The 14,542-nt window shown below is 42.2% G+C and overlaps 2 protein-coding genes and 1 long non-coding RNA gene across 3 annotated transcripts; 1 reads left to right on the plus strand and 2 right to left on the minus strand.

The window, feature by feature from the left end:
- Positions 1-6: 6 nt before the first annotated feature.
- Positions 7-4,871, plus strand: LOC115396468 (myelin-associated glycoprotein-like). The gene is made up of 10 exons (XM_030102348.1): positions 7-513; positions 878-1,246; positions 1,348-1,644; positions 2,275-2,523; positions 2,594-2,854; positions 3,330-3,596; positions 3,692-3,988; positions 4,079-4,169; positions 4,602-4,671; positions 4,815-4,871. Exons 1-10 carry the CDS (start codon positions 468-470, stop codon positions 4,869-4,871), a joined length of 2,004 nt encoding a protein of 667 aa, XP_029958208.1. The 5' UTR covers positions 7-467.
- A 685-nt stretch (positions 4,872-5,556) lies between these two features.
- On the minus strand, positions 5,557-8,530 carry LOC115396883 (uncharacterized). The gene is made up of 7 exons (XM_030102953.1): positions 8,289-8,530; positions 8,056-8,137; positions 7,908-7,971; positions 7,712-7,815; positions 7,536-7,581; positions 6,458-6,552; positions 5,557-6,363 (listed from the first exon to the last, which is right to left on the minus strand). The coding sequence occupies exons 1-7, from the start codon at positions 8,401-8,403 to the stop codon at positions 6,123-6,125; spliced, it is 747 nt and encodes a 248-aa protein (XP_029958813.1). The 5' UTR covers positions 8,404-8,530; the 3' UTR covers positions 5,557-6,122.
- Positions 8,531-9,469: 939 nt separating this feature from the next.
- LOC115396884 (uncharacterized) lies at positions 9,470-10,783 on the minus strand. Its single transcript, XR_003932410.1, has 4 exons — positions 10,506-10,783; positions 10,114-10,398; positions 9,761-10,033; positions 9,470-9,607 (listed from the first exon to the last, which is right to left on the minus strand). It is a non-coding gene; the product is annotated as an uncharacterized LOC115396884 (long non-coding RNA).
- Positions 10,784-14,542: the final 3,759 nt, after the last annotated feature.

Raw genomic sequence — 14,542 nt, forward strand, 5'->3', positions numbered from 1 at the left:
TTTAAAAAGTACAAAAAATTTAAGAAAAATGTATTTGTTTTCATACGTGTTTTTGCTGTTTCACAGTTCAAAGCACTTATTCATTGTGTTTTTTATAGTGTAAGATGCATCTGATCATTCTTTATGGAAATACAGCTGGAAATAACAGTAAACATGAAGAAATTTGTCCTTAATGTTCTTAGATGCATGCAGTTTTGAAATGTATATTAAGTTGTTCCCCCCTAGTTAAAAATTCATTGGAAAGAATCACATTGTGTCATTTTTGGCTATCTTGCTACAATAAATTAAATAATGCTACACATTTAGTGTTTTTATATTTTTTCAGACGGTTTTGCACAATTAATTTGCTAACGTGTAAACAGATTAAATATTGTTTATTTATCCTTAGTTCAGCAAAAAAGTAGAAAATGAAATGTTTTGTTCTTGTGCAGTATTTCTCTCTGCAGACTCTGACCTGACTGAAAAGCATGACGCGAGCTGTGAAGCTTTTCTTCCTGTTCTGTCTCCTCCAAGGTCAGTTGGTCTGATGTGTTTCTGATAGCTCCACAGTTTTAACATATATTGCATGCATTGCAAAAATGCCCTTTAAAGTTAGATATTCACATTTGTTGGGATACTTTTTAACATTTATTTTAACAAATAAATGAACCGATCCAATAAATCTAGCTAAATTACATGAATCCACTGCCACAGAAATGACGATAATAAACTTTTTGGTTGAGTATCAGGATGTGGGCTGCATGTTTGATGCTTTAGGTTCTTCCCACACAATAAGTCAGACTCTCGTCTTGAAATGGACAAAATAATGTTTGTTTTTCGACCACCCGTGACATCCACACCTTCCTGCAGTGTTTACTTCGCTGTGGTTTCTCCCCAGGGGTCTGGTGCCAGCAGTGGGCGGTGGTCATGCCCGAGACGGTGGAGGGCCTCGGCGGCTCCTGCGTGGTCGTCCCCTGCAGCTTCAGCATCCCCCCCGAGTGGGAGGACGACCTGGACCAGTCGTGTAAAGCCATCTGGAAAAGGGGGAGCTGGAGCCGCACGCAGGTGTTCGATTCCAGCCTGACCGGAGCGAGCGCGAACCTGAATATCCTGCAGGGAGAGCTGATCGGCAGCCTGCGGCAGAAGGACTGCTCCACCGTCTTCAACAACCTGCCGTCCAACCACTACGATAACTACTACTTCAGACTGCAGTGTGACAACTCCCTCAAGTTCAATTTTCAGAAAAGTGTCCAGATCACCACTCAGAGTTTGTTCTGCTGTTATTCTTACTTTGCAAATCCACCTATTTTTTTAATAATAGAATGTGTTTCCGTCACTCATGCTCTTCTTTCTGGTTTCTCTCCTCAGACTCGCTTCCCAGACCGACTGTAACTCCGTCCAGGCTGGAGGTAGAAGAAGGAGCGCAGGTGACGGTGACCTGCTCGGCCGTGACTCCCTGTCCCGCCCTCCCTCCGGTTCTTATCTGGAACCCCAGTTTGGGCGTTACTGAGGAAACTAATGGAGCAAAAACTGTGACCTCTGTCCTGAACTTCACCGCTTCATCCCTCCACGACGGACAGAAGCTCTCCTGCAGCGCCCTGTACACCCGGCAGGCCGGCAACACTCAGCTCCTGTATGAAAGAGCTCTGACTCTGCAGGTCTTCTGTGAGTCTCTTCATGTCACTTTTATGCCTTTTTGTTGTTTCAGTTCAACAAAGTACCAAAACATTGAAGCATACAATCACATTTTATTATCTGTTTGAGTCTAAACTTGGAAACTGGAGCTCGCATGAGTAATCTGGTGTCCTCTTGTTGTTCTGGTACATTTATTACAGGTTTTTTTAAACATCTAGTGAGATTTTCCAGCTTTTTTTAATCAATTGTGAAACACAATATGTCATTTTGGCCTTTGATGCTTTCACACACATTTTTCTACTTTTTATCTGCATTTTTTTTTAACTAACTCTACAATAATCTTCATAATGATAATTATTCTCCTTTTCTAAATATTTCAAGAATGCTCTCTTATGGATCAGAGCAAGGCTGATCAGCATTATATACCGTATGGATGTACCAGCATTGTCTCCTGATTCATTATGAATGAATTAGTAAATCACTGTAGCCTGATGCAGGACAGCTGTGGGTCAGGCAGCGTCATCTGCTCTGTTCAGTCGTTTGCCTGTGATGATTTACCAAAAAGATGGATTATTAAGTTAGTGGAAACCAAAGCTAATTTCATTTGCTGCATCAGTTCCTGGGGGTGAAAAATCGATTTCGTATGTATTTCTCTTCCAGATCCTCCAGATAACACGTCAGTCAGTCACTCTGGGCCGGTGACAGAGGGCAGCTCGGTGACCCTGAGCTGTAGCGCTGAGGCAAACCCTGCAGTGGACAGCTACAGCTGGTACAACCCGGATGGAGAGCAGGTGGGAACTAAGAAGAAGCTTTCGATCACAGTTTCAGAAGCGGACAGCCAGTTTTACTGCAAAGCCAGCAACAAATATGGCGCCCAGAACTCCTCCATCACTCAGATAGAAGTGCAGTGTAAGTAAATAAGAGAAAGCATTGAGCACAAGTCTGGCTCAGACTGAGTTGTACTGTTTTTCTTGTCTAGTCCCTCCAAAGGAAACTACCGTCGTCCTGGACCACGCTGGTCCAGTTGTGGAGGGCAGCTCAGTTTCTCTGCTCTGCAGGAGCCGATCCAACCCGCCGGTCACCAACTACACCTGGTTCAGAGGCGAGGAGGAGGACAAAGAGCCCGGATCGGTCCTGGTTCTGACCGGTGTTGACGCCAGCCACAGTGGAGACTACCGCTGCACGGCCAAAAACCAGCTGGGAGAGGAAACGTCAGCGCCGGTTCGTCTGGACGTCCAGTGTGAGTCCATCCAACACAGAGTTGATTCACACTGACAAAAAAATACAACAACAACAACAGAACTGTACATTTCCTGGCTGCTGGAGTTCTGAATCAGTTTCTACTGTATATTCAGCTGAGGCTACCCAAACACCAGCGGGGGCCAAGGTTTGCTCACAGCGTCTGGACGGGAGACAGTAAAGCATTGTGGCGTTGCGTGGCGTCCCTTTAAAAAAGCTTTTCTGTGTCGGCAGTTCATCATGACCGAGCTCCGCTGTGCCCATGTGTGTGCCAGTGCGGCCATGTTGGTTTCAGCCTTCATTCAAACATCAATTCTGAACTAAAAAGATTTAAAAAAAAAATGTTTTTTGGTTTTTGTTCCTTTTCTGGTAAACATGATGTTCTTCAGCTTCTAACTTTTCATGTTTTCATTTTGCCAGAAGGTTGAATCTGTGAGAAAATGTCATTTGAATAACCGTTTCATGATTTCTCCCAGATCCTCCTAAAAACACCGCAGTGTCTGCAGCGCCCTCCGGTCCAGTGGAGGACGGCCACTCTCTGACCCTGACCTGCTCAAACTCCGCCAATCCGGCGGCGGACAGTTTCACCTGGTTCCGGGTGGCGGGCCATGAGAAGGAGGCGGTGGGCTCTGAGCGAGACTTCACCTTCAACGTGAGCAGACTGTCAGAGGACGGGTTTTACTGCGAAGCCCTGAACGTCCATGGGGCTGAAGTCTCCCAGACCGTCAGCGTTGATGTTATATGTGAGTTTCTACATGGATGGCGTGTTCTTAGAAAGAGGAAAAAAACAACGTGTGAATGACCGCATTGAAATGACCATTTCCCTTCTGCGTGCCAGTCGCTCCGGAGATCCTGCCTTCCTCCCGCTGTGTCAGGATTTTATCCCAGATCCGCTGCTCCTGCGACAGCCACGCAAACCCGCCTCCCTCTTTAGAGTGGGAACTGGCCGGAGAAGCCGTCAATCACTCTGCCGACATCCCGATCAAGCAGGTGTCTCTGGGCGGCGCCGCCCTGAGGAGCCTGATCACCCTGTACCGCGTGGACGAAGACGCGCCCTCGCTGGTCTGCCTCAGCTCCAACGCTCTGGGCTCCGACAGCCTGGCCTTCAACGTGTCGGCCAGCGAGACTCAGCTCGGTAGAAAACTCACAATGCAGAAAGATGCATTTCTATTTGTTTTTATTTATTTCGTCCTCCATGCTGACAGTTTCTGTTTGAACCTTTCAGGCATCCATACCTTTTCCCTGCTGGTGGGCTCTGCGGTGGGGGCAGTGGGGATGCTGGTGGTGTGCGTCCCCCTGCTCATATTCTTTTGCAGGTTAAAAAACACAAAAACAGCCATAACTGATGCTTTTATTCAAAACAGAATTCTTCCTCAGCAAACTCCTACTCACATTCATAAACCGTTCAGCGAATACATTAATGAACACACTAAATATGCAAGGTGACAGTAATCTTCCACATTAAACACACTACAATGACAACAGGGTTCAGAGAAGTTTAAAACAACCGGTTTGATTTTTGGCCAGAAAAGGTTCCACAGCAACCGGGATTGGAAAGGTTTATCACATTATTTTACAAAGTTCATGCTTACTGTTGGATATTTGAGCTTCTAATTCCCACTAAGATGTAAATTTACAACGTCACATACAATGTCTAGCAGATGAGAATGTGAACATTTTAACTGGTGAAAAATGGGTTTTTTACTGATGAAACTATTATAAACAACTGAACTTCAGTTTGGTTTCAGGAAAAAGAGAGGCAGCTTCTCACCTGACAAAGGAGTGGCGGACCCTTCAGGATTAGTAGCTGCCAACGAGGTGAGTTTGAGTCTAAGTATGTGGTATTGGTTACAAATACAGAAAAAAAACCTAAATATCTTTTTTTTCTAGTCCACTAGCAAAATTCAGTTGGGGTAGTTGTTGATGAAGTGATCCTGATCGGACCAACTTTATCTGTGCAGATCAGCTCTTCACTGGTTTATACCGATAAAGCCATTGTGGTGGAGACGGGTGCATAAGGAGAAGCTCTCCACCACGCTAATGGAGACTTTATTCCACTGCATGAGAGCTTAGTGAGTGACCCTGCGGAGGGTGAGGTCAACGGCCAGGCCCCCGTGACACCCGACATGCCGAATGGTAACGTGCACCAAGAGGAAACTGTGGAAGACGCTCATGTGGGACAAGAAGAAGATGCCGTGGTGCTGCTGCAGAGCAGGGCAGTGAAAGTGTGGCTGCTGAAGCTGAGGCCAGTTAGGAACTGAGTTCCACAGTCTTTCCAGCTACAAGCGATGAGCAGAGGCCCCAGTGAGATGTTTTTAAATATGCAGTAATGGAGTTTAGATTGTGTTTTAGGTAACAGTTTTTTCAAGGAGTAAGCGACTCCACATTGTGACTTTCAGTTTTGGGAGTTGTCTCTTTAGATTCTGTCTGTTAATACTTGAAAAATGTTCCCAAAAAAAAAAACATAATTCAAACATTATATAGTGAATTGATTCAGATATCAGAACTAATGTTGCATTTTCCTCCCTATAAAGGCCATTTTTTCAGTTTGCCCTGTATGTGCTTCAGTGCGAACAAAGTTTTTCATGCAGATGCTTGTTTATTATTTCACTGTTAACTTACATTTTCTCCTGTCTTCATTTGAACCATTTGTGCAGAATTAAATAAGTGAATACAGAGTTTGAGTATTCAATGTTTTTTTGTTTTTTTTTTACTGTCTTTGTGTTTTTGCAAAACATAAATAAGTTTGAGCTTATTAGAAAAAAAACAGTGCAAATGCACTTGCAAATACGATGGTCAAACAAGAGCTGCTGTGAAATGGAAGAGCTTTGAAAAGTGTGCACATGCATAAGGAGCATGAGAAAGCGTTGCGTAACACAGCTCCATTTGTTGCGTGCGTGACGTAATGTTTCTGTCCGCTCCTGCTGCACACATGACAGTGTCATGCACCATTTGTGCAAGACAGGGACGGTCTCTGAACTTTTCCACCGGCCCTCGCACACAGAGGAGCACATTGTTTCAACATGCACACACTGGGAAGCTCAGCGGAGGCGACGCGGCTTTGCAGCATTACAAACGTGCATTTTGTTTGTGCAGCATTCCCAATTGTGGAAGCTGTCCTGCTTTATGTTTGGAATCCTATGAGTTAGCTGGGAAAAAAGCACATCTCATTCTTTATCCGTCTTTGTGATGCTTGAAACAGAATGCTTAGGAAAATAGTTTCAGAGGCTAAATATACAGTATTTAATTAGAGGATATGAATTCTGAATTCAGAGATTGAGCTCAGAGTATTGGGTGTTTTCTTCAGAGGAGCTGGAGTCTCCTCTTCGTCTCTGATGTTGGGCCTTGGGCTTAAAGTTCACCATAGAGTAGGTGACCTGAACTTCATCCTCACTGGTGTCTGTATCGTAGTCGGATGGCTGTGAAGTCTTGTCTGCAAATGCTGCATTTTCATAGTCTGCCACTTTTCGTTTGGACACTCTAGCATACACAACATCTTCTTTTGGCTCCCTAAAAGAAAAGAAAACTTCAATAAAGTCTGCAAAATATAAAAAAATTGGAAAATGTGTTTCTTGCATGTCACATGCGCAACAGAAAGTCTTACCTGTGCTTCTTCTCAAAGTGCAAAGAAGCATAATTGAGAGCGTTTTCCTCTGTTTGTGCATCGCACTGCGTCGCGGGTCTTTGTGCAGAGGGAGCCTGAGCAGATACAGACATGACACATCACCCAGTGTGCAGTCACCACTGAATCAGTTCATTCATGCGTCTGAATTGAAGATGTAAAGCCCGTCATTGAATTTCTTGCTGCAAATGCAAAACCCTGAATGAACGCTGTGGCGGCGGCCTGCTGCGGAGCATTGAGACGTCTGCTCAACAAGAACACAGCTCCACTAATTCAGGTTTTATCTGACAGGGAGCCAGTCGCCGTGATGACTGGTGGTTATGGTTCTGAAAGTGAATGGATTTTACTGAAGTCATGGAAATGATGCTTATTTATATTAATGTTTTTCTTTGCCTTTTCATTGTGTTTTTTTTTTTTTTTTTTTTTACCATTTTTCTACAGTTTTGGCCCATATTTCTATTTTATGATTACCAATTCAAGAAAAGATCTTCAGAGTTTTTTACAGTGAGATATAGAAATAAACATCTGAATTTTCTAACTGAAGTGATTGGATGTACTGTATGCACATTATTTGAAAAGACTAAATGTAACATTTCAAACAATGTACTTCTTTTCTCAGCACAAGAGCTTCAGCTTTTAATTTCAATATATTTTTAGTTAAAATTGTGTCTCTCCTAAGTGAGTCCAAGAACATGTAAACATTTGAACAGGTAGTTTTTATGTGTCTCTTTTCAGAAAATATTGTCTGTCTGATTGGATGTATAGACTTGGGGAAGATTTGGATTAGTTTTTCATGGCAAATATTTACAAGGTGAGATTGAATCTATCTCTACATAAAGTTTTTCTGCTATTCAATCTCATTTTTGCTGATATCTTCCATACATTTCCAGCTCAGCTTCTCTTATAAATCAGTTTAATGGCTGTTTTCACAAGCTACATGGCGCTCCTGTGAAAACCTTCTTTGCCTCTTTAACAAAGGTCCAATGTGTTCAACTTCCCATGCAGTCTGTAATAAACCTTCTCATTAATGGGTTGTTATGTGTGTGTCGGCTGTCCTCACCGGCAGATTCACCATGGAGTAAACACAGCTGATGTTGGATGCAGGCCTGTGGAACAGCGACAAATAAAATCACGCTGTTCATATCTAAACGCTGAAAGAAGGAGCAGAAGCTCATTGTGCAACAGACTGTTACTTGTTCTGCATGTGTGTGTGCGTGTGTGTGTCTGCTGTCTTACACGCTGTCTGGACGAGACTGATGTGGAAGGAGGTCGTCTCTGCTCCTGGAAGGCCCAGTCAAAGCAGCTTCATTCATTCGATTCCTGCTCCTGGAGCTCTTCATCTGAACGAAGTGACACACACAAAGATGCCTTTCTCTGATTTACATTTTGCCGTGTACAGAGGTGAAAAGTTGAGTTGTAAACTAGTTGTCACCTGAAAACTGCAGCAGGACCGTGTGTTGGTGGGTCTTTGTTGAATCAATTTGTTCTTCCTGTGTCTGAAAAAAAAGATCAGTAGGACAGTGGTTTAGTTTTCTGAACTGCTGAATTAATTCCTTATGAAAAGTGTACCCAGAATTTACCTGTACAAAAGGAAAACCAGGGATAAAATGAACAAAAGAACACAGAAAGTGGTGAAAAACTTCAAAATCTTCATAACTCGGCCTGTGATTAGAAGAGAAAGAGCAACAATATCATTGGAATGGAATCTTGTTTGTGTAATATAAAGAAAATAAATAAAAATCCTGACATATCGATCGTCTGAAAGTTCAATGCAGAACACACAGATGGACTCATGGCCATAAAATTCACTCACTGTTAAACAGTGGGAGTGGATCCGAGGCTCTTTGACCCATCTCATTCTTAGCGACGCAGTAGTATTCCCCCGGTTCACGGGAGCTTACAGAGATATTCTGCTGATCAGAGACCATGATATCCCTGCCCTCATCGTCTGCCTTCCTGTACCATGAATATTGTCTGGCGAGAGGATCGCAGCGAGCGAAGCAGCTCAGCAGCACAATGCTCGTCCCGTCAGGCAGCTGCCGTCTTTCCCCTTCAATGATTTTGTGTGTTTTGGACCATCTGAACAGGAAGAGAGAGGAGAAAGATTCTTCAAAGGACACACAGAGGACCAAAAAATGTGTTTACACGGGACTTTTTATTCCTGTATAAATCCAAATGGGCTATAGCCTAATTCCATTCAAATATGACCATGTAAACGCCTGAAAACTTTGTTCAAAATTAAGTTTAAAGCCGAATAGACCGGCCGGTTTATTCTTCTTTGGAAGCAGAATTATATGTAAATTAGGCGCGACTTTATTCCAGTCATTCTGCGCATGCTCCGTCGTGATTACGCAATATTCCAAGATGGCGGCCCGAAGTTCGACTCGTAGGGAGATGGTTTATTTAACTACAGTTTTAGAAGCATTGGACATAATAAAAAGAGAAAATCGACGGGTGCTTAACTACGCGGACAATTTCAAAGCGGGAACACCAAAGTTAATCGAGAAAGAAAGAAGAGGAAAAACGCTGTTTACTTCCCGGAGATGTAAGTACGTCACGGCCGCCCCCTGTCCAATCAGAACGCTTTGCAGACCCGGCGTGAGAGAGAATTTAATCCTTTCTTTTTCTTTTTCCATCTAAACACCAAGCCGATGAATACAATTCTGAATTACTTCATTCAGAATAAACCAATTCTTAATTTAAAACACCATGTAACCACACTCAGTGATGTAGAGGGAAGCACAGGGTCACTGTGTTTGAAGCCCAGTGAAGGTGACCGGTGAAAACCAGGAGGAGGATCTGGTGAGACGAAAGATGAAGTTTTTACTGAAGCATCTCAACAGCTACAGTGAACTCACACAGGACTCTCATCTCCACCGGCTCTGAGTGTCGAGTTCCGATTTGATTTGCGGCTTCACAGCTGTAGAATCCGGCGTCAGAAGGTCCGGCTGACTTCACAAAGATCACTGAGCCACTCCACCTGACGGGTTCACCCCCCCCCATGAGGCCTCTTCACCCAGGTCATGGAGCGCACTGGTGGGTGGGACTTGGCCCTGCAGTCCAACCTGAATTTCTTGTTTTCTTTCACCACGAGACCGGGCACAGCTTCTACCGTCACTTCTTTAGGGGCATCTGGAGAAACCAGAAATGACAAAACGTGAACATTCCATCAAAAGTAACTGCTTTATGTTTTAATCGGTGTTTAATTAAGTAGTGAAAATGTAAGGACTAAAAAATGAAATCATACAATTAGGACAGAAAAACAAGCCACGCTCGGTCACTCACATGTCACCACTAGTGTCCTCGGGGCGCTCTGTGCACCTCCCTCACTGTTCCGTGCATTGCAGGTGTAACTGTTTGCATCTGTCGAGGTTGCAGCGAAAGTGTGGCGGACAGCATTTTTTCCATCAGCTGGAAATTCTTTTAAAGTTGATTTGTTGTTTGATCTAGTCAAGGTAAAACGTGACGGCGGGAAACTCTCCACAGAGCAGGTGATCGTTACCGGCTGGCCCTCTGTCACCTCAGGCTCCATCGACAGCACCATGCTGGTGGGAGGAACTGTGGAGAGAAAGCAACTGAAAGCTTGTTGTCTTGTGATTGTTCTTTAACCTGACGAAAGTGCAGACAACTTCACTTACACCGTACACGTATGCACAGCGGCTCACTGACGTCCCCAGTATCGATGCTGTTTGATGTGTTACATCTGTAACAGGCCTCGTCCGCTCTCTGCACCTTCTTCAGTGTTAGGCTCTGTTCTCTGCTCATGTGCGTCAGGTTCAAGCGGTCGGTCTGTCGGTAACGGTACCAGGTGAACCACGGCTGTGGAAAGGCCTCAGTGTTGCAGGTCAGTGTGAGAGAGCCGCTAACGCTCACGCTGTTATCGTTCAAGTTCTCTGAGGAAATCCGGGTGTTTCTTGGCTTGTCTGGGGAAAAAGGAAAAAAGAAAAAGAAATGGCAGCAGAAGAGCTTTCAGTACACTGCTGCAGGTGGTTCAGACTGTGCACAGCGAGAACAGGTGAGCGAAACTTACAGTTAACCTGAAAATGACGAGGTGCTGATTTCCCACCGCCCACAGAGTTCGTGGCTTCGCATTCATACTGACCACTGTGCTGGGGCTGGACCTTCAATATATCAACTCTTTTTTGATTCCATGGGTCTGAATTGGGTTGGCGTCTTCCATTTTTATACCAAGCAAAGGCGTATGGTTGTGGGGAGCTTTTCTTCACATTACATAAGAATGTGACTTTATCTCCTTCTTTAACATTTTCAAGATGCTCACTGGGCTCCTGTGAGATCAGGACCTCAACAACTGGCTTATCTGTAAAATACAGGATTTCAGCATTTAACATGATTAAAATACAGCAGAAGATTAAGTCAAAGTTATTGATGTTGTTGTTATTGCTTTGTACTTAAACATGATATCAAACGTCCTTCTTTCTTATGTTGTAACTGATAAATGTGAGCAAATGATTTTTTTTACTAAGCAAAAACTGTACTTCTTAACCTAAAGCTATACATCAAATATTTAGATAAATAGATTTCAAACTCAGGTAAATAAAAGTCTAGGATTAACCCTACAGGAGTCACAAATCCAGAATAATTCTCCAGTATATTAGCCTGGATTGACATCCCACTGGGCACTGGGCAAAAAGGTCATTCAAGCCTAACATGAAGTACTCACAATTCACTATAATGTTGACTGTGCTCCGTTTTTCTTCTTCATGTTATTTTTAGCGCTGCAGTGGTACTCCACTTTGTGCCTCTGTGATTGAAGAGATGGTCCATTTGGCTCCTGAGAACTGCTCTTGATCTTTAAACCAGGTAAATTCAGGCGTAGGATTCCCTCTGGCAGAGCAGCTGAGACTCACATCCTGTCCTTCGTTCACACTGGGAGAGGACGCCTTCGCCACGACGTCTCTCGGAGCATCTGTGTCAAAAAGTCAACACAAGTCCAGCTGAATGTTGAGCCTTGTGTTCCCAGTGAAGAGCTGCTGTGATCAGCTCAGGAGGGAAGCGTTTTAAAACTTCTCCACAAATTAATAGTAAATATGACCGCAGCGTTTATCTGTGTACTTCAGACTGTAAACAAATATATAAAAACTTACACTCTACACTGACTTTGATCTTCCTGATCAAATATTTCTCATCGTTACCCTCTGTCTGACATGAAAACTCGGCCCCGTCGTTCTTCCAGGTTGCCACAAAAGTGGAAACGACGCTTTTAGAGGGAGAAGCCTCAGTAAGGCGTAAAGACTGGTTTAACAGCTGCTGGTTTGAGTCGGCAATTTGTGGATTGAAGGAACACGAAGAAGGGGTGGAGCATTTGAGCGTTATTGCCGTTTTCCAGAGCGGTGGTGTTGTCAAATGTGATCAGACATGGATTGTCTGAAAGTAAAAACGAGAGGCAGCATTAGAAGAAATGTTAGTGAATACAGCGAATAGGCTGAAGGAGTAGAACAGTAAAGCATTTTTCAATATTACCATGTTTACATTGTTTCATGAACACATTTCCTAAACAGTCAAACTAAAGAAAAACGCTTCTAAATCATTCAGAATTTTCATTTCTCATTTCAGTGAAATGTAATCTATTACAAAAGGACAAAATAGGAAAAATAACATTTTGAGTTTTTCTCATTTTGATTTCTTTCAGGTTTTAATATCACATGAAGTCAATCAGATCATCCTTACTGCTCTTCTGATGGTTTTACTTACCCTGAACTGTAACGTTGATCCTTGACTTGTCAGTTGACCATTTTCTCTTATCTTTCACATATCGTAACATATAATTCCCGGTGTCATTTTTCCTCAGGTCACAAATCCGAATGCTGAATTGTTCCGAACGTGAAAGTGAATTGCCAGAATTCCAGGCTGCTTGTTCAGAGGCGATTAAGTGAACTCTGCCTTTAAAGTCTTCAGAGATCCTTGATGCATCATTGCTGTAAACATTAATGCCATAAAAATCTTATCTTCATCGTTCCATTCTGCATTTATCCAATACCAGAGGGCATTATAAGTGTCAACAATCTTGTGACTTTGCATTTAATTTCAACACAGGACCCCTCTTTCGCTGTTTTATTCTGCAGTTTTATCTACCTCGATGGGGATTTGTTCATGACAAAGAAAACCTGCAGTTGTGAGAAAACAAAAAGTTACACCTTCAGGACTTCAGACTGGAATTCAGCAGTGAAACATGGCTAGCAGAAACCACTGTACTCACCTTTTATCAGTGTCAAAAACACCAACCATCCAATTGTGTGATTCATGTTCACTCGGAGGAAAACCTGAAATGTGCAACAAACAGCAGACAAGACAACCAAACCATCAGTATGTTTTACAGTAAGACTTGTAAGGACATCGGTCGGTTACTCTTCACCGTTACTTGACATGGAATAATAGACATTCTCCACAAGCAACTCATGGTTTCAAAATAATATAATTTTGGTTGATCCACTCTTTAAAGCAGGAGGTTATCTTTTTACTTAAGATTAATTTGTAAAACAGTATAACATCCCAGTTTCTCCTCGTGAATTTGCTGTAGTTTTTGGAGTGATTTCTCCTGGAGTGTGTATGTTGTTTAATCAAAGACCTTGACTTAACCATCACATTTCCCCTGTGATCCCAGGAATGATGATAAAGGAATTAGAGCCCTCTTCACAAAGGATACTGGGTCTCCCCCAAGTGCCGTTTCTCACTGGAATAGATTTGTTTTTTATGTGATCTGGATGAAAGTCTGGCTTCTGCTCAATTATTTTTTCATTTCTAGCTAAATAAAAGAAGCATCATTCAAAATTCTTCACAGATTTTACCCCTGTAAAAGTTATCTAAACAAATTTAAATCAGACATTGATGTAGTATGCACTTTTTGCAATCATTCTCCTGAAACAGTGACCTTTTATTTGGCTCTGTCTTCACTCTGAATAGTTTTGGCAACGTTTTGGAATTTCATTTGTGATAAATCAATCAATTTCAATTTATATTGAAACAGATTCTGTTTGACCTCCACCAGTGTATATATAAAAATTCAATGGAATTCTTAATCAACCTACTTTTTTGGCAAAATTTCACATTCATAAAACCAGGTTTTTCAAAAGAAAAAGCCCTGTTTTTGACTTTTGTTGGAGGTGAAATATCACTTAGATTCCATCCATTTCTCCAAAAATCAGAGAGCCCAGAAATGTTTTCAGATCTGTTCCCAATATAACATATTTCAAATATGTTTTTCTTATAAATCCTGTTATTTGATATATGTTACTCTGTACTCTGTTTTATCGCTGTCTTTCACTTATCTTCCCCCCTCCAGCATATATTTTCACTTAAAAAAAAATCAGTATCGTTTTATATGACTGTATATTTCTTGCGACCACTCTCAATTTTAGTCTTCCCGCTGTTAGGTTCTGTTCCTTTCAGCATCTTGATGTCCCCGATCCCATGACAAGACTTTTAACACAACTTTTTAAATACCTTAAAATCTTAATTCTGCTTCAACAGCTATGAATTCCAAACCGACTCACAATACATCTCAACTCAAGAAGCAAATATCTGTCAAAAATACTGGAACATATAAAATTGTAACATTCAAATTTACATGTTTTTCTCTATTTTTAACAGATTGCTGTGAAAAATTCTTAATAGTCCTCATTTAAGATCATAAAATGCATTAAAAAAAACCACACACATCTTACCTTAAGTAATCCCCTTCTTGCTCTATTGCAAACACACTATCACTTGTCAAGAAACAAGACTGTAAGAGGAAGTTTCCACGGCTGACTTGTGGCCTTAAAGAATTTACATGTCCAATCATGCAAGCGAGCGAACACAAGCCTTTATAGCTTTACTGAAAAAGAAGATAAATTTGGCTTATGTGTCCATGCAGGGTGTCGGTCTTCTCACTTCATCTATTTGAGTTTCAGTAATAGTAAAAGTGACTATTTAGTGCATCTGTGTTGATAAGAAGGGGCAGAGCAACTTGAAGTTATTAGCATTTATTTACAGAACTTACTGTTGGGTTGTGAGAATATTAACAGTGTCAAAACATTCATGACGTTATTGACATTATCTGTACAGTTA

Source organism: Salarias fasciatus, chromosome 11 (assembly GCF_902148845.1).
Source record: "Salarias fasciatus chromosome 11, fSalaFa1.1, whole genome shotgun sequence".
Lineage (NCBI taxonomy): Eukaryota > Metazoa > Chordata > Actinopteri > Blenniiformes > Blenniidae > Salarias > Salarias fasciatus.

Bases quoted from the DNA above. Each gene is read 5' to 3' on its own strand.
- LOC115396883 (XM_030102953.1), bottom strand. From the start codon at position 8,403: ATGGTCTCTGATCAGCAGAATATCTCTGTAAGCTCCCGTGAACCGGGG. The intron at 7,972-8,055 runs GTAAATTCTGGG...CTTTTTTTTCAG, and splicing joins CTGGTTTTCCTTTTGTACAG to ACACAGGAAGAACAAATTGA. The intron at 6,364-6,457 runs GTAAGACTTTCT...CTTTTCTTTTAG, and splicing joins CACTTTGAGAAGAAGCACAG to GGAGCCAAAAGAAGATGTTG.
- LOC115396468 (XM_030102348.1), top strand. From the start codon at position 468: ATGACGCGAGCTGTGAAGCTTTTCTTCCTGTTCTGTCTCCTCCAAG. The intron at 2,855-3,329 runs GTGAGTCCATCC...GATTTCTCCCAG, and splicing joins GGTTCGTCTGGACGTCCAGT to ATCCTCCTAAAAACACCGCA. The intron at 3,597-3,691 runs GTGAGTTTCTAC...TCTGCGTGCCAG, and splicing joins CGTCAGCGTTGATGTTATAT to TCGCTCCGGAGATCCTGCCT.